The sequence below is a fragment of the Eupeodes corollae genome, chromosome 2 (assembly GCF_945859685.1).
Source record: "Eupeodes corollae chromosome 2, idEupCoro1.1, whole genome shotgun sequence".
NCBI classification, from domain to species: domain Eukaryota; kingdom Metazoa; phylum Arthropoda; class Insecta; order Diptera; family Syrphidae; genus Eupeodes; species Eupeodes corollae.
Window position 1 is genome coordinate 27260905 of NC_079148.1, and position 26812 is coordinate 27287716.

At 35.4% G+C, this 26812-nt stretch overlaps 2 protein-coding genes across 2 annotated transcripts in view; one reads left to right on the top strand and one right to left on the bottom strand.

Annotated features, from left to right (window-relative positions):
• Positions 1–15413: 15413 nt before the first annotated feature.
• Positions 15414–26812, bottom strand: part of LOC129947775 (protein MAK16 homolog) — a 39280-nt gene continuing 27881 nt past the window's right edge. The window contains exon 5 of the mRNA XM_056058471.1: positions 15414–15545. The gene's annotated coding sequence lies outside the window, so the exon portion shown is untranslated. The remainder of the gene's footprint in view (positions 15546–26812) is intronic.
• On the top strand, positions 19076–20345 carry LOC129947777 (enhancer of rudimentary homolog). Its single transcript, XM_056058473.1, has 2 exons — positions 19076–19257; positions 19346–20345. The coding sequence occupies exon 2, from the start codon at positions 19494–19496 to the stop codon at positions 19803–19805; it is 312 nt and encodes a 103-aa protein (XP_055914448.1). The 5' UTR covers positions 19076–19257; positions 19346–19493; the 3' UTR covers positions 19806–20345.

Genomic DNA, 26812 nt, shown 5'->3' on the forward strand with positions numbered 1-26812 from the left:
AAGCTCTCTGTATCAGGGGTGTCAAGTAAAGTTATAAACGTGCTAAGAGCGATGTACGACAACAACTTAGCTTACGTTTGGGATGGCGAGTCTATATCCGAGGAGTTTGCAACAGTAACTGGTCTTAAGCAAGGCTATATTCTTAGCGCCCTCCTATTTACAATTTTCATAAATGATATTACTGATGAAGTGAGAGTTGGATCCTGCCAATCCTGCTCTACGGAACGCAAGTTTGGGATATTCCTTCTTTGAATCTGTGGAAAAATTCCTAAGATATTTTGTGAAAAGAATACTTCGACTAATAAAAACTACCCCAAACTACATGGTTTACCTAGAAACAGGTACACCACCTTTGATTATGGGCACCCTCGCAATACACTTCAACAATATTGTAAAGGTATTTGAAATGGATGGTAATCGGATACCAAAAAAAGTTCTAAGAGCTGCTATCCAAGGAAAAGGATCAATGTTCGAACAATGGACTAACCTCGCCGAAACATGTGGTACAACCATGAACATATCCTCAAAGGAACAACCGTCAATGCTAAGGAGAAAGTTCAAAGAGATCCCCGAAAAGTTTGGAAGCATCTTGTTTGAGAGATATGCTTCGGAAGCCAGTTCTTCTCTGTTTAGATGTTACTATAATCGTCTTAACTATAACCTTCAACAGAACTCGTACCTTCTAAATAAGAACTCATTCAATAAAATAAATATTATTTTCAAAGCAAGAGGATAATTGCTCAGTCTCAACTTTGTACCCCACCGACCAGATCTGCCTTTACTGTGTAGTCTATGTAACTTGAAAGCGCGTGAAGATACATTTTATTTTATTGCAATATGTCCTGTTCTGATTGAAATTCGGTTGAGATACTTCAACAAACGCAAATTGGAAGAAGGAGAAATGCTCAGCATTCTCAACGGCGACCAGGGATGGGATGGACTTTACAACTATGTTATCACAGCACTGCGTTATAGAAAAGCTATTATTGAAGAAGATTTTTAAATATATTAAATAGTAAACAAAACAAATTTTAACAATTTCTGTATTTTTTCAATGAATTCATATTATAATATTTCTTAAACTTACTATTGACATTTACTTGTCTTGACGTAATAAAATTGTTTGAAATTTAGATGTGAGGTCTAAGTTGCAAATGTTTTGCACAGCAATTTTATCAACTATTAAAGTATTTAATGATTTATTTTTTGTTTAAGTAAAGAGTGTTCATTTTTTTCCAAAAATTATAACGTAATATCAAAAAAGTTTGAAAAACTAAAGAAAGAATTTACCTGTTTGATTTTCTAACCTAAATGTTGTATCTATTATCTGTTAAGGAAAAACAAACTTAAAATTTCGATGAGAAGTTAATTTATCAAAATGTTTTTATACTTTGCATATTATTTTATAAAGTTAATAAAACTTAAAATAAAAACTTAACTATATTTTTTGTGGCAGTGTATGAGGAAATGAAAAAAATCTACAAAACAAATATATGTACATACATATATCTATTCGTATGACGATAAATTAACGTCTATGGACAAACAAATAGATTTGAAGGTGGAAATTTCTGTTAAACACAAAGAATTAAGAACATAATTTTTGTTGTTGTTGTTGTTTTTGTAGTTGTTGGTGTTCTTGCTTCATTGAAACAAAATAGAATCTAACATTTTTACTTTAGTACATAAATACCTTGTCAATGCTATACTTTACAATGCTTAAAAGAAAAGAAAGAATAAACAAACAAAATTAAAGAATTTGCTTTAGTTTTCACTTCTACACACTTTACTACAATTGAAGAAGTCAGAAACCTCACATTATTTTTCATTTTCAACTTATTTTTTTTTCATTTGAAGAACGTACAAGTATAAAAGATATACACGGCGAAGGCAATAAGGGAAGACCCTGTAATTCAATTTAATATAAAATCCTTCAAATGTTATGATAAATCGATAAAATTGTGAGGTAAGAATTATTCAAATCGATTTGAATTCGATTTGTGACAAATATTTATAAATAGTTCCTATATTATTATATACTGTGCCCATTCACATTTACCTCCGTCCACGAGGAGGTATTATAATAATGATAAACATGTAAGGAAATATATAAAATATAAACATGCAGGATAAGTCTTACCACGTTGCACTCTTAAACATTATTTCTAATTCTTTAAACAAAAAATCCAAAGTCTAGAAATTGTTAAATTTCCCGGACGACTGGCAATCTTAATTTTTGTATGGCCCTGGTTTGAATCCATCTTCAAAATCACTCAGGCAGATCAGGATTTTAATATAATATATTTTTTTTTTAAATTCGGAATAAAAACATTTTTAAGGCTGTGTTCTTAAAAATCGAGTTTTTATTCCATGAAATTTTCGAAAAACCTTCAATAGTTGTTGACCTTCACTTTCTTAACAGACTTAAGACTTAAAAAAGTGCAGAACTTTTTGTGCTAAAATAGGTTTTGACATAAAAATAAAAAACGATGTTTTTTTTAATAACGCACCTGTCGTCGTCAAGTTTGTGAAAAATATGTTATTTTTTTAAGTGTTGCAGAATTGATGGAGAGGTAAAATTGAAATTCGGTTTCGAAATAAGTACGAAAAAGTAGTATTTGGTTTTTGAGAAGAAAAAAAACTTAATTTTTCCGAATAGTGTTATTACAATTTTTTTTTTCAGGAAAGGTTGTAGAAGTCTTTTCAATCGAGCAAAAAAGACTAGACATCCCTAAGATTGGGACTCCTATAAAGAATCCCTCAAAAAGTATGAACTAGAATTGAGAAAAGCCAAAAGATCCTCATGGAGATCCTTCTGTAACTCAATAGAAGAATCCTCGGAGGCATCAAGGATAAGGAAGATTCTCGCGAAAAATCCAACTATGCCTAGTTGTCTTAAAAACTCAGATATTGCATGGAATAACTCTTGGGAAGAAACGCTAAACCTGCTACTAGACACCCACTTCCCGGATAGCTCCCAACCCGTTAATACAACAAACCGTCCTGGGTAGGGTATTAACTTAATTTTTTCTCAAGGTCTGGTTACAAAAGCAAAATTGACATGGACTCTGAATAGTTTCAAACCTTATAAATCTCCAGGTCCAGATCAAATCGTACCAGCTGAGCTACAACTTACCATTGATATAACTTTGCCCATCATTGAGATGATTTTCAAAAGTTGTATAAATCTGGTCTATATACCTCAGAGATGGAGAGATGTAAAGGTAGTTTTCATTCCCAAGGCGGACAAATGCTCGCATGTCAACCCTAAAGACCTAAGACCTATTAGCCTATAATCATTCATTCACAAAGCTCTGGAACAATTGATTGATATCCATATACGTAATAGCATTGATAAGAGCCTATCAATGGAAATCGGTAGAAACTGCCTTGGACACTCTGGTAAGAACTATCGAATACTTCCTAGAGCAAAGGGAATATACTATGGTGGCCTTCCGGGATATTGAGGGCGCTTTCAACAACGTTGACACATCCACTATCACCTCTGCTATGACGATCCTAAACGTCGAATACTTAATCTGTGAGTTGATTAATCTAATGCTAAAAAGCAGGATCATCGACTCTTAGTTGGGGGATTTTTGAACAAAAAGGTCTGTCAGTAGAGGCACTCCGCAAGGTGGTGTTCTGTCCCCTCTCCTGTGGAACATAGTGGTTAATGAACTACTAATATCCCTTGAGAAAGCTACAGAGTGGTTGCGTATGTCGTTTATGTTGCTATCGCCGGCCGTCACAGGGGAACACCCTAATACACTGAGAGACCTCCTCCAAAACGCATTCAATATGCTCACTAGATGGGCTGATCACCGCAGACTTAGTATTAATCCTCAAAAAACAGACCCTGTCCTTTTCACACGGAAATACAAGATCCCAGAAATTGTACCTCCTTCAATAAAAGGTGTACCAATAATTTTTACCAATGATATGAAGCCAAATATCTTGGTCTGATATTGGACAAAAAATTAAGTTGGAAATCTAAGATACAGGAAAGAGTTAAAAAAGCTACAGCAAGAAAGCTATAGGAATCAAATGGGGTTTTCAACCTCGCATAACATACTGGATATACACATCGGTCATCCAACCAATACCAGTATGGTGGACTGCACTGGAGAAAGTCACATACTACGACAAACTCAGCAGAGTCCAACGAACTGCATGTCTCTGCATAAGCGGGGCATTGAGAACCACACCCTCAGCAGCGTTAGACACTCTCCTCCATCTGACACCGCTCGACATAAGACTCAACGCCTCATCTCAATGGACCAACAACAATGTGGGGCACTCCATCATTTTGAACCTTTTTGGTTCTATACCCAAGTACATAGACTACACTATTCCTAAACCCCTATTTGGAAATAACTTCCAAGTGTCCATTCCATCCAGAGATGAATTGGAAGACAAAAAAAACTCCTGGATAACAAAAGCATCCCTTTTTATACAGATGGATCCAAGACAAATGAGGGAGTAGTGGTGTGTACTCAGAAAAGCTTAATCTAAGCATCTTATTCCGCCTCCCTAATCATTGTAGCATCTTCCAAGCGGATATTTTAGCGATCAAAGAGGTTCTCTCCTGGCTTAGAGAAAACGTGAAATCAACTTCTGATATCCGCATCTTCTGTGTCTTAACCAAATGTTATGTTATGTTGGGTGCCGGGCCACAGAGACATCACGGCAAATTGTAGAGCCGATGGACTCGCTAAAAATGGAACCGTCATGCCTATTTCACCTGAAAGGGAGGAGAAAGGTATACCGATAGTTTCATATGCTAAACGAAACAGCTTCTGTGATAGCAAATTCTAGGTGGCACAATGGCTTATATGGCCTTCACTGGACCTAAAGCGCTCTAAAGACTTGTTACCTCAAAGCAGACTTCATATAATCTCCCTAATAGGTGTCCTTACGTCACACTGTCTTATAGGCAGACACGCAATACGACTTGGTGTAGCCTCAAATGACTTCTGTAGGAGCTGTATGGACGAAGAAGAAGAGCAAACAATCTCCCACCTCCTCTGCACTTGCCTGCTCTTTCACTAAGACGCAAACTATATCTGGGAGACTATTCATTTGATAATCCCAGTGAACTAGCTAAAAAGGATATCAAATATCTTTTTCGCTTTATAAAAAGCTCAAAATGGTTCGACTAGTAAGAAGTAATTCGCTAGATTCATGTGGTATCACAATGGGCCATTTTTTTTGGCCTAAGTGTGTGGATTCTAAATCCGCAGCCACGTTAACCTAACCTAACCTATTATTAATTTGTACTTGTAATCAATTTTTCTTTTTCGGGACAAGAAGCTTTAGTTATGGCATAATTTTAATATGATAATTTAAGACTAAACAGCATATGCTTTGCCTCAAAATCTTAATCTGGTGCGAACATTTTTAAAATTACGAGGTCAAATTATAAGTAATACCCAATCGCCAATAACTCATAATCGTAATAAGATAAAGACTTCAAATTAGATCCAAATATAGCTATTGTTATCGTTTATAATTGAGAAATACCCATTTGAACATGACTCGAATTGTTTCTAATCAGTGCGTGTCAGAATGGAGCATAGATGAAAACAACGAGCTTTGATTGAATTTTTAACCAATTGTTTTTAATGGATTATTTGGAAAAGGGGACAAGTGTAAACTCAGCCCGATAGATTAAGTCACTGAAAAAATTGAGGAGGCGAGTGTGTCGCGTTCGTGGATCAGCTGACACCATTTTGTTACATCACGATAACGCCCGGCCTCACACATCAATCCAGAACCGCTCTCAAACAGTTAAAATTAGAGGTTCTTAAGGAGCCAATGTATTCGCAAAATTTGGTAACTTGTGGTTTTTACTTCTTCCTAGACCTCAAAGGCACCCATTTCACGTCGGGAGAAGAAGTCAAGGAAGCAGTGAAATCTTGGATATAAAAGAGACTAGCTACATATTTCAGTGACGGTGTGAAGAAACTTGTGACAGGTCTGAATTGTTTAAATTTAAACAACATAGCATTAGCATTTGTGTTCGTCTGATTTTAAGAATTATGGTATTGCAGGAACTTAATTTTTGTCATTTAAAGAATCATAGTTTGTTCGTTTTTTTTTAATATCTTACTTTTCCTGATGTGTGAATAGAATTTTCCCGTCGCCTCCACTGAGTTTAATTTAGATTAGTCTAGAGAACCTATTTTTAAAAACTTTATGAACAGTCGCAAAAGCGTAACACTCCCCTATGTTATAAATAAATCGGGTCATTAGATTAGAAGCACATAAAATAAATGAAAATAAAATGCAGTTATTCATATTTTGTTTAAGATTTTTGAGTTTTATTAAATATTTAATAATGTTTGCTGCCACCAGCCTTTAAAATAACTTCAAAAATTCTATCTTTTAGGGATTTATAAAGAGATTCCAAGTAGTATCAGTGAAATCTCACTCCAGGATAATTTGATACCATGAATAAGCGCTTCCTTGTCATCGTTTTGCTTCCCTCCCTCATACACCTTACGTGTAAGCCAGCCCCACACATTTTCCATTATGTTATGGTGGCCAAGGCAGCAAGTAGATGTTGCATTGCGGATCGTGCGTTTGACAGTCGATAAGCTGGCCATAACATAAGCTTTATCCCTAATTCTAGCTGCCGATAAAGATGAATTCTAAGTATATTTCGCGTTTCGCGAAGTGTTAAGGCAGAGGAAGTGTTTCCTTTATAATTTTTGTAGATACGAAGATGTATTTTTTAAATAGTTGCTGACACAATGATCACTTCTATTTATTTTATTTACTATAGTTGTTTTTTTTTCTAATCCACCATGTAACGGGAGAAATATCGATTTTACTTCTCAAAAATGCCTGCTTCTAACCTTATGACCCGCAGTGTAAGTACAAGGATTCTTTCTTTAGCCAATACTTCCCACTTATTATAATATGTATCTGTTTCTCCTTTCTAATCCTACCAATTGAGTGTCAATACAATGTACAAAAAAACAGATGGATAAATTAAGAATATAACAGATGAGAAAGAAATTGAACTAAATTTATAAGAATAAAAACATATTTTAATACAAAATATATTGTTCTAAAAGCTCACAAATATTCAAATTTTTTTGAAGGAATTCTGAATTTATTAAGACTTTGGAACTAAAAAAATCCTTTCGATAAGTTGGTTGAAAAAAAAATAGTAGATTTTTTGCTTACCTATAAATATTGTGTTTTTTGCATCACTTAAATGAAAAGAGCACTCGATAATTTTCTTTAAAATGAGCTAAAACAATAATAAAAAAATAAAAACAAAAACAAACAAACAAACAAACAAACAAAACTTTACTCAGCTACATTTGCATACTTTATACACTACACACTTGCCTTTATGAAAAATAAAGACATGCATGGAAAAACCACCTTAGCCGCCGACAGGATAGTCATATTAAGGGGCCTGTTATAGCTATCAGTAAAAACCATCAGTAAAATTTTAGTTTTTAGTTTTTAACATGTTACAGATTTATTTTTAGCAAAAGATTGATGCAATAAGATGAATCCTACATTCAAGTATTTTTTTCAAAAAGAAACAATGCGTTTAAAGTTATATTAATTTTATAAATCCATTTTAATTTTTTTAATTATGAAATTTCATTTTACTGAACAGCTAACTGCCAAAAGTACTGTTGGTATTCCAATTTGTTACTCTTCCGATCGCATCATTAAAAATTTTACTAAAAAAAGCAGCAGTAAAAAAATGTCCGAAGCGCAAAGCTCGATGTTTTGATTACTGATAGCTATAACCGGCCCCTAAGGCGCCAGTTATAGCTATCATTAAAAGCGAGCCGGACAATTTTTTGAATTGATATTTGACGATGTTTCCCTTTGATTAGAAATAAAAATTATATACTGATCGATCGAAAATTTGTTTTGAGAAAAAAAAAGTGTAAGTACGCATTTATTTTTCTCTAAGAATGTACATATTTGTCTATTTTCCTGCGGAGATTCATTTTCCTGAACAGATGATACTTTAATGTTCAAAAGTGAAACGAATCGTTCCACTGATTTGTGTCCCGATTTCACACAATTCTAATGACAGATTTCGATCAGTAAAAGCTTTTCGGTGGATTTCAATCAGGAAATTATTTTCAATGACAGACATTTTTAATGAAAGCTATAAATGACCTGCAAAAAAATCCCAATGTTTGTTTTCAATGATGGAAACCAATGATAGCTATAACTGGCGCCTAGGATTGGCTTTCAATTTAATAATTTCGGAACGTAAAGTGAAAATTAAGAATATCTTAAAATAATTCGTGTTTTCACAAATAAAGTAAGACAAAAAACTTTGAAAACAAGTTTGTTCGAATCTAAAAAAAAAACCCTGAAGCAATGGAGGCTAAGGTACCTCTAATAAGAAATTTGCTAAATTGTACATAAAATCTCTCTTCTCTCCTATCCTAACATGATTTCTCAAAATTATAGCACGTCCACTGAAAAATTAGACACCCTAGTACATAACATAGATTTAATTAAAATAGAGTAAATGTTAAATGAATTTTAAAAGAATCATACAATAATTCATACGTGTTCTTATTCTTATACGTTCAAATGTTTAAGAACAAAAAACCAAAAAATACAAACACTGCTTAAAGTTTGTTATTTTTATATGGCTCTTTCTATACTTTGTATATATATTTGAATAGTACTATCATGAAGAGGAACGCTCGACCTGACATCTTTTTACGACTTCCTAAACAATTTGGATGGGGAAAAAATGAGTGAGAATTCCAATATCTTAATATATAAAAATCCAGTGTCATATGTATGTTCCCAGTGAACTCTTCACCAAGTCAACCGATTTCGGTGAAAGTTGGCAATTTATGTGTAATTTGGTCTAACTTAAGATATAGGATAGTTTATATTTCGATTAACGGTCTAAATTGTATGTATGTTGCATTAATATATACAAATCCAGTGTCATTATGTATGTTCCCAATGAACTCTTCACCAAGTCAACCGATTTCGAAGAAAGTTGGCATTTTATGTGTAATTTGGTCTAACTTAAGATATAGGATAGCTTATATTTTGAGTAATGGTCTAAATTGTTTACATATATGTTGCAAATGAAAAACACTTAATATAAAATCTACTGTTCTAATTATATATGATCATTATGTTTTCGGAAATATATTTTGACTTTGAAATAAAACTCAGCTGATCCCAAAGTTACCATCGGTGAGATGGACAAAATATGTAAGTATTGCCAAGCATTAAAATTTCGCAATGAAACACCTGGCATGTGTGGTGCATCTGGAAAAGTTGTATTGCCATTACTTCCTACTCCGCCTGGACCCTTGAAATCATTACTTTCTGACATTTCAAATGATTCAAAATTATTTTTGCGTAAGACACGAAAGTTTAATTCTTGCTTTCAAATGACATCATTTGGAGCATCTAAAATTTGCGATCTCTCATCTGATGGTCGTAATTTTGAAACAACATTTAAAATACAAGGCTAAGTGTACCATAAAATTGGATCATTGATGCCAATGCCAAATAGAGATACTAAATTTCTCCAAATCTACTTCATGGGCAGTTGTGAAGAACGTGTGCCAACTTGATAATTATAATTTTATTGAACAAGCAGAAGAGAGAGCAATTGTAGTATTGTTGGAATTTTCCAATTGAATTTTTAAATTCTTTAGACATATCAGGAATGCCACCACACAATCTTCGGTTAAAAATTGGATCACCGATTATTCTTCTGCGTAATTTGAACCCCCCTATAAAATAATAAATTTCCAGATTATTAAAAAAACAGAAGATAGAGAAGAATGTATACAAAGTCAGTGAAAGTTCGAGGGAGTCAATGAAAATAAATGTTTGTTATAATTTATTATTTATATTTTGTATAATTTGTTTTTTTGATTGGTTGATTGGCAATGAAATCATTTTTAAAAAAACACACACAGGACAAAAAATAGAAGAAAAATTAGAATATAAAGTTTTTGTGGTTGCCAATTAGAAAAATTAAGGTTTTCCCTATTTTTTTCGAACCAATTTCAAATGAGACAAACATTTTTAAACCATGCTTATAATAGTGCGAACATTTTTAACTTAACATAGGAAGTTATTGTAATGGGTCCGATTTGTCAAATTGAAAATTGCGACTTTTATCGACGTTTCAAGGATCCTAGAGTCGAAATTAAGGATTTTTAGAGAGTTGTCTGTGCTTGAGTGTGTACGTTTTTTTCTCGTCCATATCTCAAGAACCACAGATATGGACTTGAAATACGATTTTTTATACAGAAAATAATGCAGAAAGATGCAGAGAGGTCTCTCAAGAAAATTGTGTGGGTGGTTTTTTTGACATAGCAATTTGAAAAAAAGGTAACCATTTTGGTAAACCCTAAATATCTCACGAACGATACCAAACAAATATATTTTTTGGAAAAATTCCGATAAACGTTTTTTTATAAATCAAAAAAAAACGAAAAACAAAATAGTCGCTCTTAGATTCCACACTTAATTTTCGTACAGGCAGCGCCTCCATGGCCCGCCTTTCGTACCAACATTTTGTGTTTCATGATAATACTATTCAAATTAATATACAAAGTTCTATTGTATTTCTTTCCCACATTTTACTTCCATAAACATCATTTTAACTAACTATCTATAGAGTTGTTATTCCACTTTATACATACAGTTGTGTTCAAAAAAATAGGTGTGCCTGTTCTTTTTAGATTAAATCGTGACTCAAAAGTTGTATAATTTTTTTTAATTTATTTTTTTCTTTTGTACAAAATAGGTAATCCAGTCTTTTATTATTATGCTTAAAGACTACTTTGTTTAAAACAAATAAGGTAGTAAAAACATGAATTTTATCAAAATAAAGCCAAAACGAATTGTTCAAAATAATAGGAGTAAACAAAGTAAAGTATAAAAAACTAAATAAAAAATATTCAATATTAAGATTTTTTTTTCGGTATTTTGTGGAAAATCCTTTGTTTTTTTATAATTACTGCACATCTGCGTGGCATAGAGTTCAGAAGGGCCTGACAACGCTCAACTGGAATTTGGTTCCATGTTTCCTCGACTACGTCCCACAACTGCCTCGAATTCAAGGGTCTTCGTCGAGAAACACCCTTTTTCAAATCTGCCCATAAATTTTCTATGGGATTGAGGTCAGGCGACTGAGCTGAGAGAGGCCAGTCCATGACCTCAACCCCATTGACCCGAAACCATTCCTTGGCAAATAACTGGTGTGTTTCGGGTCGTTGTCTTGTTGAAATACCCAGTTAACCGGCATATTCCAACTCGCATAAGGCAGCATCACACTGGATATTATATCCACATAAACGCGCTGGTCCATCGTGCCAATGATTTGATGTATGGGGCCAACACTAGCATATGAGAAACTGCTCCATGCCATCACTTTAGCACCTCCATGCTTTACCGTTTTAATGGTGTACCGAGGCTTAAACTCCGAATTTTCTGGACGTCGGACGTATTGCCTAGAGCCAGTTCCACCGAATAAAACAATTTTGGTCTCGTCAGTCCACAAAATGTTTCGCCATTTCTCTACAGGCCAATTAGCATGGCTTCTTGCAAATTTCAAACGGACGGCTACATGTTTTTTTGTAAGCATCGGCACTTTTCGTGGACTGCGAGTGGAAAGATTGTGTTCCAACAATCACCTTCTTATTGTTACGCTACTTACTGCCAGTCCTAGATCTTCCTGGATCATCTTAGAGGACGCAAAAGAATCCTTTCGGCTGTATCGAACAATACGACGATCGTCATTTTCATTCGTTTCTCGTTTCCGTCCCCGGGTTTCGACTTTTTTTTTCATATTTTACAGCATTGGCGATCATTTCGTCAGAGCACCCCAACATCAACTTTATATCCTTATACGTTTTTCCTTCATTTCGCAACTTTTTTATGATTTCCCGTTTTTCGTCGGTGCAGTGCTTTCCTCGGCCCACTAAATAACCAAACTTGTTTAGATATTCGATATTCCAACTATTTAATATTCCTATTTTAACAGTCCTATTATTTTGAATAGCCTGATTGAGAACAAAGATCATTTGATCTCTGGTTACAAATGTAAACGGTTATGAATTCCAAACCAGTTCATTGTTTTATCATCTTTAATGTCCCGTTATAAACGGTGATTTTTTAAGAGCTTGAGAACTTTTAAAAAAAAAAACGCATACAATTTGCAAAATCTCATCGATTCTTTATTTGAAACGTTAGATTGGTCCATGACATTTACTTTTTGAAGATAATTTCATTTAAATGTTGACCGCGGCTGCGTCTTAGGTGGTCCATTCGGAAAGTCCAATTTTGGGTAACTTTTTCGAGCATTTCGGCCGGAATAGCACGAATTTCTTCGGAAGCTTTGTCTTCCAAAGCTGGAATAGTTGCTGGCTTATTTGTGTAGACTTTAGACTTGACGTAGCCCCACAAAAAATAGTCTAAATGCGTCAAATCGCATGATTTTGGTGGCCAACTTACTGGTCCATTCCTTGAGATGAATTGTTCTCCGAAGTTTTCCCTCAAAATGGCCATAGAATCGCGAGCTGTGTGGCATGTAGCGCCATCTTGTTGAAACCACATGTCAACCAAGTTCAGTTCTTCCATTTTTGGCTACAAAAAGTTTGTTAGCATTGAACGATAGCGATCGCCATTCACCGTAACGTTGCGTCTAACAGCATCTTTGAAAAAATACGGGCCAATGATTCCACCAGCGTACAAACCACACCAAACAGTGCATTTTTCGGGATGCATGGGCAGTTCTTGAACGGCTTCTGGTTGCTCTTCACTCCAAATGCGGCAATTTTGCTTATTTACGTAGCCATTCAACCAGAAATGAGCCTCATCGCTGAACAAAATTTGTCGATAAAAAAGCGGATTTTCTGCCAACTTTTCTAGGGCCCATTCACTGAAAATTCAACGTTGTGGCAGATCGTTCGGCTTCAGTTCTTGCACGAGCTGTATTTTATACGGTTTTACACCAAGATCTTTGCGTAAAATCTTCCATGTGGTCGAATAACACAAACCCAATTGCTGCGAACGGCGACGAATCGACATTTCACGGTCTTCAGCAACACTCTCAGAAGCAGACGCAATATTCTCTTGTGTACGCACTGTACGCATTCGTGTGGTTGGTTTAATGTCCAATAAAGTAAACTGAGTGCGAAACTTGATCACAATCGCATTAATTGTTTGCTCACTTGGTCGATTATGTAGACCATAAATCGGACGTAAAGCGCGAAACACATTTCGAACCGAACACTGATTTTGGTAATAAAATTCAATGATTTGCAAGCGTTGCTCGTTAGTAAGTCTATTCATGATGAAATGTCAAAGCATACTGAGCATCTTTCTCTTTGACACCATGTCTGAAATCCCGCGTGATCTGTCAAATACTAATGCATGAAAATCCTAAACTCAAAAAAATCACCCTTTACTTACCGGTAGAGAAACACTTGAGCAAGTTTTGTAAAAGCACTCCTATTATTTTGAACACAGCTGTACATAGATATTTTATATATTTAAAACGATACAAAAATCGTTTATAGATTTTATATTAAAATTTCGTGACAGCATTTATTTTTAACTGTTTTTTTATAGCAACAAAATAACCAATAAAAAAATAAAACCAAATGTTTAAAAATTCAAATTTGTAAACAATAATAAATGCATTCTCAATGAATAAATAAATTGATTGACGACTAGAATGACCTCATCTAATTGATAAAAACAAAAAATCCTCTATTCTTGCCATCACAGCAGTTTGCTGTCTACTTTCAATCAGCAATTGATTCACAGTTTTATTTGCTGAAAGTGTTTTAATTGAACAACAGACGCAACAACAACAAAACCAACAACAAGAACACACACAAATAAAAAATAACTTGTGTGTATTTGTTTTGAAAAAAAAAGAACAATAAAAATGAAAAAAAAATATGTAATCGGCGCCCTCTAAACGTCTGCTTTCATCTAATTAATTAAAACTTAAATCCCAAATGGCAACATGCTGAGTTCTGCGTTAGCAAAAACAATATAGTAACAATAGCGCCGCACCGCCACGCCGCGCCACCCCATAAAGTTTCCCCTTTTTGGCATCAGACCACCACCCACCCACCAACAAAGCAACCTACCAGCCAACACAATGTTTGCTTTCTTCGACTTGTTGATATTATATTTTTCCTCTCAATCATCAGCATTTTATATAGTTCAAGTTCATGGCCAAACTTCTTCAATGCCGAAAGCTACAAGTGGTTTACCCCAAACATAAGCAAAGCACCCACCCACCAACTTTCCTAACTCACCCCCACTTTTGCTCGAACCCTATCCCCAGCATTAGCACCAGCACCAGCCCCTGCCTTAACTGACAGTGTGTGTTAGATTGAGAGCAAACAAATGCGTGCCAGTCATATAGCCTAGCCTAGCCATACCCATACCCATACCCATAGCCATGCAAGTGCACATCATTAGAAAAAACAAATAAAATACATTTAAAAAAAAATAAAAACAAAAGCAAAACAAGAGAAGAGAAAACAGACCTTGCTACTCTGATCCGCAGGCACCATAAACTGCTTGGCGTAGTCATTATGATGCACTAAAAATAATAATTTAAAACAAAAAAGCAGAAATACGCTTCTGTTTCCGCTCGAAAACCCTCCGTCCTTTCATCTGCTCTTCATTCAAACCAACAACGATGAAGACAGCAAACGTACGTATGAGTGTGTTTCAATCAAAACCAATAATCGAAATGCTCATAAATAATTAATCACATCGACAGAGCCAAATTGAGTGAATCATTAAACTCTTATCGTTCGTTGGAATTCTGTTTATCGTTTTGGCAGACTACGACGTCGAAGAAGATTACGCAATTCGTATCGCGACCGGCAGCGACAACGAGCAGAGAGCGACCCCACAGCAATCGCTATCAGCTGAAACTGAAACTATTGCTTTTGCTTACCATTGGCTTCGATTAGGATGAGCGCGTGACATATAAAAACCTGGCGGTCGTCTACGACACACGACGAAATCACCCCCAACTGACCCAACCCAATAAGAACTACATTGGCCTAGTGATTCCTAATCAGTAAACAGCAACTGATACTGACACTGACACTGATACTGATAAGCCGGCAGAGGATGACGTAGTGTGTTCTTATCAGACCTAACTAGGTGAGTTCACGCTGTCTGGCACTAGCACTGATACTAGCGGGAAGGAAAAAGAGAATTCATTCTTAGTCATATTCAGAGACTTACCTTCTTTGCTTCTCGGATTGCTTTTCTTCAAACGTGGAGGTTGATGTTGATGTTGATGTGGCTGTTGAAGAGATTGTCGATGATGTGTCTATGTCTGGTATAGCTGGCTGGGGCGATGATATGGAGCGATAGATCAGAGGACGAACACTGTGGTTGGCATCCTCGTCGAGGAAAACCACATCTCTGACTGGAGCAACACGATCTGTGATGGCCGGCGTATTTATATCACGGAAGGGAGCATTCAGGAGGCAACGCAGGGCAGTGACATGCTCATTGGGCATCTGGAATGAGATGAGAAGAAAATATGAGGAAAAGCTCAATGAAATTTTTCGCAGCGAAACCAAGAAAAAGCCAACAACAACAAATAAAGAAAACAAGAAAAGTTCTTTTGTATTTTGTATCAGTATAAATGCGTGTGGTAGGTAATGGGGTTTATTTTTGACAGCCACTCGTTGACTCCATGAGACTTGGTTGGAAAAGCTTGGGGACGGAATAAGGAAGCACTTTGTTTTATAGGGAAATCAACAAAAAAAAAATTACCTTAGTTTTGAATGAAAACATCGGAAAAGCTCTGCATTGTTTGGTTAAGCAGACAAAGCAGGTGTGAGAATCACAACTAACAATTGGGACTGGGCAGCATGAGCAGCGGCAGCGGAGCGGCACTTTTACAAAATTTATATTCTTGTTGGAAATTTATTTATACTTAAATTTAAGATGATGTCTTTCTTGTTTGTCCAATTAACAGTGAACTGTGCTGAAGCAGGGGAAATGTTAATGGGACAATGTTGTCTTTCAAGTGGAACGTCGTTTATTCTCCTTAAATTATATAAAATCTAATTTATGATATTTTGTTGTTAAACTATGAATTTAAGGCGACTTTAATGTTATGTGTTTTTATTGTTATTTGAATAAATTTGTACGGAAACGAAAAATGTAAACAAAATTTTGAAGGGAGGCTGTCTGGGTTGTTGGAATTTTATCTCAAGTCGGTGAACGGTGAGTCGGAGTGGATGAGAAATGTCATGTTGTTTTTTTTTTTGTCATGGAGTGAGAGTGAGATGGAGGATGTTGTTTTCAGGTGAGTATTGTTGTTGAGTGAAGGGAAGAGAGATGATTTGATTTTTGGATGAGATAAATGAAACAGCTGATGGATGGGGTGGCCCATGGCCGTGGCGGAAGAATTGAGAAACCTTTTTGTTGTTTATTGCGACATCTGTGTGTCGAGAGGAAAATATGTGACGCAGTTACAGCGGCTGTGATGAGTTACACTGCGCACATAAAATTTTTAAAAACCATATTTGTATTATTGAAATTAAGGAGTGAATTCAAAAAAGTCAGAGAATATTTAAGAGAAATTGCAAATTGAAAATGATGATAAGTAGTAAAGTAAAAATGTGATTTTATTTATCAGATTAATTGTTCATTGTTTTTGTTTTAATTTCACAGTTATAGCATTGGCTTTTGCCGTCAGCCAGAAGAAAGAGTTTAATCTAAACAAGAATTTTTAATATTTTCAAGTTGTATTAAGCTAATTGACTAAACAAATTTGTATCACGATTCAGGTTCGTTTTGTAGATTGGATTTCAGGTGCGTTCAGGAGGCTTCGTTCCGGATTTGGTATCGGTATTTAAGCGCTGTTTTGACGTAACTGCTCAACACGTTCCACTCTTGTTCTTTTAGGATTCCTTTGGCTTCATCTAAAGTTAAGACGCTCTTTCCCCTGTGTCCTCTTCTGATTGCAGCAAGAATAGGGCACATTGCTGGGAAGTGCAGTACGTCTTATTTAATCCTGTAGTTGCATAGGGTACACTCTGTGTTCTCATCTGCACAAAAAAATGATGATAATATTTTCACTTATCACCACAATCGATTTATTGAATTGAATCGAAGCTTTTATAAAAAATATAACAGCCTACGAAATGATTTTAGATGTCCAACATTATTGTAACGTCAAAAGCAAGCCTAAATTTGTTGACATTATGATGTTTTAAGCTTATTTATAAAGGTAAAAAGGGCAATTTTTAGATGTGTCCTGAATTAGGGAGAGTACATAAGTCTTTTAAGAAGTAGGTTCTGTTATTCAAATTTTGTAAGAGCTTGTTGATGATTTTGAACTGTAATTTATATATAGGTTGCTTGGATGATATTTATCTGATGTGCTTAATGACTAAGGTATGTATTAAGTTTACATTGCAAACAAAAATTGTTGATTAAGTTAATAAATACAAGTTTCGTTTGCGTTTTTTCGAAGAAGTTTATAGAAAGTACCTGTTTCTTCACGTCACATAAATAGGGACAAGTTCTATTTTCTATTAGAGTGTTTCAAATAAAAAAAAAGAATATTCTGATTTTTTGGAAGCTAAGTACGAGTATTAATTTTATTGAATCAAGAATTTTGGGTAAAAGTAAGGGTCTAATCAAGGAGAAAATAAGCCAAATTCGAACTTACCGGTATCTCGGCAAAACCATTCGTTTTTAGCCAGCAAAATTTGAAGTTCAAATGTTTTATTCAACTACCTCAAGGACTCAGAAAGATAAAGCAAGAAATACAAAGGAAGAGTCAGAAAAGAAATATCATTTCAGAAAAAGGGGGCGATAATGAGAACTCCTTCAAATTCAAGGCCCATTAGTCAAATAAGGGCAAAAGCTGGAGTAAATGCTATTAGATTGACTCTTACATGAGTGATACAGAAGGCAGAACATATGCAACCCAAAAACCACCTTTAAACTCTGCAGGCAAAAGCCAATGCCTTAACTTTGCAGCAAATCACATCAGGTGGGATCGGGCTGGGCATACCGTCGTCTTTTCCGATGAAAAACAAATTAACTTGGACAGATCTGATAAATATAGCTGCTATTTCCATGATTTAAGAGAAATCATGTTGAAAAACAGCACAGAAAAGGATGCGGTGTTATGGTATGGGGAGCAATCACCTATTACGGTACCATGGAACTGGATTTTAAAAGCTTTAAAATGACTGCAATCAATTATAAATCTATTAAAGAACGAGCTTTTCTGAAGTTGTCTGAATAATTTAATGGATAACGACGACGACTTTCCATCAAGATAATGCTTCAATTCATGAAAATTGTATTTATCAACTTAATAATAAGCTTAATACATACCTCATTTATTCGACATTTAGATTTTTCCAAAAAACCTAAAGGCAAAGAAAACCGAAAGGCGCTTGACCCTCTTCATGTGACACGAAGTGTACATGGCTTTGTGTCAGGTCATGAAAATTCAAAGCAACATCTGAAGGTCCAAGGTGCAAATGTATTCGGAATGATTTTTCGGCACTTTTAGTATGGAGAAAATGTGAAAATTGACATTTGGTACCTTTGTAACACACTCATCAGATTCAGTAGCTAAAGCTTTGATTTAGAAGAAACTTTAAATGGCCCATCCTGTATACACAATCTGTCAATAAACTGATTACTATGCAAAAAGAAACAGATAAAATGCATGTTAAAACAATTACTTGGATGTAATTTGTTGCGATTGTACATTTTTACTGAACTAACTGTTTTGTTCTTTAATCTCTTGCAAGGTTTTTAACACTATTAAAATAAATTTCCCAATCAAAAAATCATATCACATTAATTCAACTTTAAATCATAATTGTACAAAAATCAGTCAGTGTAAACACCAACTAAAGCGTCCATTATTTTGTTTGTCACAGTATGAAAATAATCAAAACAAATACGCAATTCTACCAACTGAAGTTAGCTACGATTCGTTATGATTTCTCACACAAATATGGGATGAGAAACAAATAGAAAAACGCCATTATAAAAATGTAAGAAAAAAAATGAGACAGTTATACTACACCGTGCTAGATTGTTCTTAATCTATCTTCTTCATTTTTATCATCAATTTAAAATAACTTTTTTTTTCTAAATAAAAATCACACGAAATTTTGTGCATAAATCAACTAAAAGCAAACAAAAAGTGCCAACCCAATAATCAATTACTCCCCGAAAGACCTTGAAGTATGATAAAATCTAAATAAACACAATTAATTAAGGATTGAAATTCGCATTTGTAATGCAAAGTTTTATTTTTCGATTTTTGTTTCAGGTTAACCTAAAAGTAAAAATAAATTAAAATAGTGGTTTCCCAAGGAAGAAGCACCGTAAGCCGCCTTCTACGAGTAAATTAGTTTATGTTTTTCAAGTTAATTCTTGTCGAGAAGTTGTGAATTGAGAGAAAATTGCGAATTGCAATAATGTCGCATACGATTCTTCTGGTTCAGCCTGGACTCCGGCCGGAAACACGAACCTACAGCGACTATGAGAGTGTCAACGAGTGTATGGAGGGAGTTTGTAAAATCTACGAGGAGCACCTGAAACGTCGCAATCCAAATACCCCCACCATCACATACGACATAAGTCAGTTGTTCGACTTTGTGGACCAACTGGCGGACATCAGTTGTTTGGTCTACCAAAAGTCCACAAACACATACGCTCCCTACAACAAGGAATGGATAAAGGAGAAGATCTACGTTCTTCTGCGGCAGGCAGCCGGCAGTACAGATTAGGAGAAAGAAAAACATACAACAACAAATTTACTTTAAATGTCTCAACTTATGAACACCTAACTTACTAATTATTATTGCTCTTTTTTCAATTGACTTTTAATTCTAGTTGGATGTTCGGTTCTCGTATGCGCGGTTTGTTTTCTGCTCAGAATTCAACGTATTCTAGGAAGAATGAGTGAAGAAATTAGTTCTTCTTTCTAATTATTCTTCTATTAAAGTATTTATTTTTTGATATGCTACTTCATGATGAAAAAAGCTTACAAGATTATAGAAGAGAGGTCAATTGATAAAAGATAACAGTGTTTTCTATGCAATGAATTGAAATTGTTTTTTTTGTTTACCTATTTTTTAAGTCTTAACTTAACATAGATTAGATATTCTTCTGTATCTTTGGACTTGAGTTGAGATTTATAATGCATTTCTTCTTATTACTTATTGACTTTTGAGAAAAAAAAAACAACTAATTTAATTATGAAATCAAACCCAACCAAACGAGTATGAGTTTTCCTTTTTAAGTTAAGAAAAACTTGAAAAACTAAACAAACAAAAACTTTGTAGAATATTAGCATGTAAGTAATATCACGCATTCTGTATTTAAAAGAAAAAAAAACGAAAAGAAAAACTAAAAATTAATGTATACTTTTTCAAGAAAATAAAAAAAAAAATTACAAAAGTTTTTTATTTTTATGGTGTCAGAAATGGTAACGGATTGGTAACATGTTTCAGAAACTTATGAGGAAACCAATAAAATGATCCACAGGTGTTGAAGGTAAACTTTTGATCACATGAATGTTATCGAGCTGAGGCCAATTTTTTCTGTTGTGAATAAGTTTTTTATTTTTATCTTCAACTTGTAGAGTTGTTTTTCCTTTTGTATAATTAGCACGCATTAAAGAGGTCATGAATAGGTATCCTTAACATGTTCAAAAAACAACTGGAAAGAATTTAAGAGCAGTTCTAAATATCAATAAAGGAGGGAAGAACAGAATCAGGTAGAGCACTCCACATTTTTGATGTGCGACTGAAAAAAAGAACCTATATTTAAGAGTACTTCCCAACTCAAGTAAGCATCCTCGGAGGAGAGTTGGATTACTTCGTCAGAATCAGAAATATGTGAGAGGAAATGTAACTGGCTATTTTGATAGAACCCTGGAATACATGAAACATAGTGCAAAAGTTTTGATTATAGTTCTATTGCTTTTTGTGGATTCCGTCCAAAACTATTAATCTTGTAAGAATTGTTTCGCGAATGACAGTACCCTCGGTTTTTCATATTCGTTTTTAGATTCTCATCCTTGTTCTTCGGATGTGGACTACCAACGGCATCGTATGATAAGCTCATCTAATTTTGATCTTGACTGCATTGTTCGATGGGGAATCAAAAACCGTGTAGAATTTAATGCTTCGAAAACTCAATGCTGTCTACTGTCGCAAAAGCATAACTCTCCCCCAATCCCACTATCCATGAGTGGTACTTGTATCGAGGAGACTGAACAGCTATCAGTCCTAGGTATGTGCATTACAAACCACTTGTTGTGGAGTGATCACATATTTGACATCATGTTTAGGTTTTCTCCGACGATGCATAAAGCCTATATTCGTCCAAAACCTGAGTACAATTCCCGTATTTGGGCAGGTGCTCCTATAATCCACTTGAGTCTCTTGGACAGAATTCAAAAGAGAGCTCTAAAAATGATAGGTCACCGTTGTCTAACTGAAACTTTGGCATCTCTCGAGCACCGTCGTAAGGTTTCATGTCTCTCATTATTTTATCGCTACTTCCATAAGCAATGCTCTAATGAAATAGCCAGTTGCATTCCTCCCCTCAAACATTTCAACCGTAATACTCGTTCTTTTAGGAATGCCCATCTACTGCGCTATCCTGTGGGTGTGGATTCGAAGACTTTCCGGGCCGGAGCATTGGTTTCCATGCGCTCTACGTGACCCAGCCATCTTAGTCGTTGAAATTTTACCCTTCTGGCTAAGTCTACGTCTTCTCCTCCACTCCCCTTCGATGCATACGGGACCGTAGATCACACGAAGAACTTTTCTCTCGAACCGACCCAAGGTGCTTTCATCCGCTTTTTTCATAGTCAATGCTTCTGCACCGTATAGCATGACGGGGATGATAAGGGTCTTATATAGAAACACTTTGGTCCCTCGAGAGAGGACTTTACCACTCAATTGCTTTCTTATTTCATAGAAACAGAGGTTAGCAAAAGTTATTCAGCGTTTGATCTCAGCGCTGGAGCCTATAGGTAGACGAAGTCCTTGACTACCTCAAAGTTACGTCTTTCGATGGTGACGTTATGACCAAGACGTCGGTGTTGTATGTCCTTCTTTGACGACAGCATGTACTTTGTTTTACCCTCATTAACCGTTAAACCTATTTTTGCCGCCTTTGCCTCAATACTCACAAAAGCCCCATTGACATCACGCTGGATCTTCCGATTATGTCAATGTCATCAGCATATGCCAGTAATTGGACAGACTTTTGAAAGATAGTGCCTCTAGTGTTGACGTGTGAGCTCTGCACTATTCTTTCAAGCACGATGTTAAAAAAATCACATTACAGCGCATCACTTTGTCTTAAACCTTTTTTGACATCGAAAGGTTCTGTTAAGTTGTCTCCAACCTTAATGGACCATGTTCATCCTGCACAAACGGAAGAGTTTGGCAGGTATGCCAAAACTAGACATGGCTCTATACAGCTCGTCCCTGTATATGCTGTCATATGCGGCCTTGAAATCGATGAAAAGATGGTGGGTGTCGATTTGGTGTTCTTGGGTTTTTTCCAGGATATGCCGTCATGTGAATATTTGATCAACTGTGGGCCTATCAGGTTGTTGACGATGGGTTTTAGACGTTCACATATTACGGCAGAGAAGGTTTTATAGGCGATGTTAAATAGACTGATTCCTCTATAGTTGGTGCCCGATCCTTTTTTCAGGATCGGGCAAACAATACTGAGGTTCCATTCATCGGGCATGCTTTCTTCCGACCATATCTTACAGACAAGTTGGTGCATGCTCCTAACAAACTTATCTCCAGCTGCTTTAAAGAGCTCGGTATTCAAGTCATGCTTTACCATACTCAATATTTCCCAGTCATTACAATGTGCAGGCATTCAAACCCAATGTGCATAGGTATCTCCTTTCAAATCAAAGGGAGGATCCCTTCCTAATTACTCGCACTGTGTAGAATCATAAGGTATTGAGTGCGCGTACAATATAAAAAAAGGAGTACTTGATTTGAAGGCTTTGTACATCTCAGCCACATGAGAATGGGTAAATAAACGAATGGAGATGAAATGAGTTTTTGATGCATATAGTTCACAAGTTTAATAAATCCCCCATTGGGGGATCCAGGTTTAAAATGCATCGGAAGGAGAAGGATGTGAATCTAAAAACGAATATAAACTAAACAGTTTAACGGATTAGATAAGAGGATTGGTGTATTTCAAGTCTTGCAGAACATTTTTAATGGCACGAGTGCGAAAGAATATTTGTCGCACAGAATCATGCTTCGGAGTTGTAAGATGAACTCCTGAAATATTAAAATTTTGTCCAATATCCAGACAAAATTCAAGAATTTTCTTAGCCGTCTGGTTGTTCTGGTAGTTCTTTCCACTCCTGATGCTGTACCTAACATTTAGAACATAGAACATGGGTTTCAGCAAATTGATATGAAAAGTTTTCATACATTTCAGAACTTTTAAAAACAAAAAACCTCGTTTGTTATAATCAATTTAAAGCTCAAGTTATCAAAATCATTGAAATGTTTATTTATGCTGGTTCTAAATGGACATTGAACATGAAATAAAAATGTTCAAACCATTTCAGGTATTGCTTCTGCAACGCAAACCAAAATCATCTCGTGTTTTCGAAGCAAATCGTTTTCATAGCTTTTGGAGCAAAAATATACAAATACACAATCATTTTAAAACAAATCTAGAATATCATTGAATTATATTTCAATTTTTTATTCAAACAAAATTCAAAGTTTAATATACATACATACAAAAAATTAAAGATACAAATTAATAAGAACCATGAGCAGACGTTCAAGATCAAGATGCCGATCTGGGCCTGTAACAAGGAATCCTTTTTTGAATTTCCTGAGGGAATACAGAATGAAAAATAAATGCAAACCAGCGATTCAGCAAACAAGGGAAGCAGCCAAACAATGGCACAAATTAAGTTGTAAGGTCAAATCCAGATATATTGTACAGGTAGGAACTTTATTACAGACCCAACAAAAAAACTAAAATTAGAATTGATTCATTTGAAACAAATTTTTTGTTTAAATAATTTATTTTAGGCTTTCTATGCTAGAAAAGTCTACAGAAGACGATCAAATTCAGCTAGACATGGGAGAAAATCTGCTTCTGGGCGTAATCGTCGTAATCGACGGAGAGGTCGAAATTCAAAACGAAGGTGTTGATGTATAAATGATTGCATTGTATTTTTGAACAAATTATTTTATTATTTAACTAAATTAAAAATTTCATTCCCTACCAAAATTTCAAAATGTGTTTTTTTTTAGATTGAAAAATTAATTGATTTTTTCCAATAAAACTTAAGAGAATTTAAATCTGCATTTTATCAAATTTACATCGAAAATAAAATTATTTTTATAAATTAAAAACTTCGTTCACAGAAAATTTACCCTCCCTCCACTCAGTAATGGGAGTAATTGTGAAAAAAAAAAAAAACATTTAAGAAAACTTGTTAATAGAAAGGTTTGTTGTACAATTGGAAGATCGCCAATCAAATGTAAAATACATAAGTACATGAAAACCTTTATGACTTTAAGTTAATTTTTATAAAATGTAATAAAACTTTGATTTTAATTTCTAAGGATACGTTTTCAATACAGGGCGTTTTTCATTAACTGGTTAAATATACCATATGTTCAAATGGTAGACATGTGCATTCAAGAGGACACAAGCGTCCACAGGTTTTTCCCAAAACCCACCTTTGTCTATCAACTCCTACTCTCACCTCCACGCAGTGAACATCGGGTGCCTAGTACCTCAACTGGAGATTGAGTTCCAACCCCAGTGGAAAGTTGTTGGGGGCAGCAAACGAGAGAGGGGGGGAGATGTGTTTCCACTAAAGCACCTTTCCTTATCCAGGCGGCAGCGGACGAATTCTCGAGATGGAATCAACGGTGGCGTCTACAGTTCCAGTAAGGTTGAACTACTAAGTGAACACCTTACAGGGCTTCTTCGACATATTCGAAGCCAAGGCCTGTAAGAAGAGGTTTATCCAGCTCTCCTTCCTTGGAGTTATACTACAAGGATCTGGCCCTCCAGGTTGGGGGTTGTGCCGTCGGGGTGACTTCCTGGCCACGTAAAAAATACCTTTAGTGGCGAAGCACCAACAAGCCTCGGATACGGAAGGATTTACTGTTGACAACCCACGCAAACGAAATAAGGACAACGAACTTCGGATATGTACGTGGAATGTTAGGTCCCTTAACAGACCACGTGCAGCCGAACAATTAGCGGAAGCCCTAAACTGCTGCAAGGCAGAAATTACAGCCATCCAAGAAGTGCGATGGGATGGACCGGGCAAACGCAAACTAAAAGACTGCGATATATACTACAGCGACCGGTACCGAGAACAAAGACAGCGTCTATTTGGGTGTGGATTTGTTGTTGGAACTAGACTCAGGCAAAAAGTCTTGAGTTTAAACAGTGTGAGCGAGCGCATCACGACAATCCGCATCAAGGCTAAATTCGCCAACATAAGCCTAATGTGCGCGCATGCCCCAACAGAGGAGAAAGATAAAGACACCATCTTGCTGCGGGGCAAGACGTTCTGGTAGCTAGTACGCAGTTCACGCATCTTAATATCCACAAGGGGATATGGAAATCTCCTGATCAATCAACCGCCAACCGGATTGACCACATTGCGATGGATGCACGACACTTCTCCAGTATACAGGATATCCGATCATTCCGAGAGCTCTACGAGTAGAAGAGGAGAGAATAACACCGGCTTCTTAGACGGAAAAAAAGAGAGCATGAGAAGCGCGCGATCGAGGAGATAGAGGGATGTCACAACAGGAATGAGGTTCGTAAATATTTACCAAAAGGTATAAAAAAACTCCCAAGTAAGTAAGCAAGGTTAAATATACTTGCATTTATTTTACTTTTGATGTAAAATCTAAAATTTCATTTCATTTAATTCAAATTTCCGTTAAAAATTATTTTTTTTTATGCAATTTTTTTTTTGAAATTGGGCAGGTTCATGCTACATAAGGGAATTGAAAGTAAATCAAGTTCCTAGTATCTGATTGGCCAGCTGCCAAAAAATTGCCTTCTAACTTATGTTAAAATGACAACTGATCATGTCCATTCAGAAAGCTGAACTTTATTGCTCTATGATTTATGTATGTATTTTATGCGCAATTCGATTTAATGTTTTGTGTAATGGGGTTCCTAGTCAGATTGGAAAAGAAGTACGTAATATTTCCTTACAATTTGAAATAATGAGGAGTGTTTTGTAGATAATAATATTTTTGAGAGTTTTTGTATGATGAACTGATGGTACATGTTAGTGAAGTAAAGTTCTAAGTTTGAAATGTATTCTACTTGAAAAAAAAAACTAACTAGTTGCCTTGCCCATTGTATAATTGCAACTTCCTTTACGTCTTAACGAGTGTTGAAGAGCTGTCAAATTTCCAGCTAAACATTTGTTTATAATTGAACTAGTATATATAAGTGCAAACATTTTTTAATCTGCTGAAAAATACAGATCCGTTTATTTGGTCTTAAATCAATTTATTCTTCCCCATGGATTGGAAATTTGTGTTTTGACAGGTCTAGATCAAAAATAAATTGGTTCATTTTACTCATAAGAAACACCATCAGTTCATCTTTGCTGATGTGGTTTGTTAACTTTGACAGTTAGAGATTATACAATTCTTTTTTAGACTTTGGCCTGAGTTCAATCTCGGACGGATGAGGTATCCGTTTACCTTTTTGTAAATGTTTTAAG

What these genes read in the sequence shown, in the direction of transcription:
- LOC129947777 (XM_056058473.1), top strand. Translation starts at nt 19,494, where the DNA reads ATGTCGCATACGATTCTTCTGGTTCAGCCTGGACTCCGGCCGGAAACA.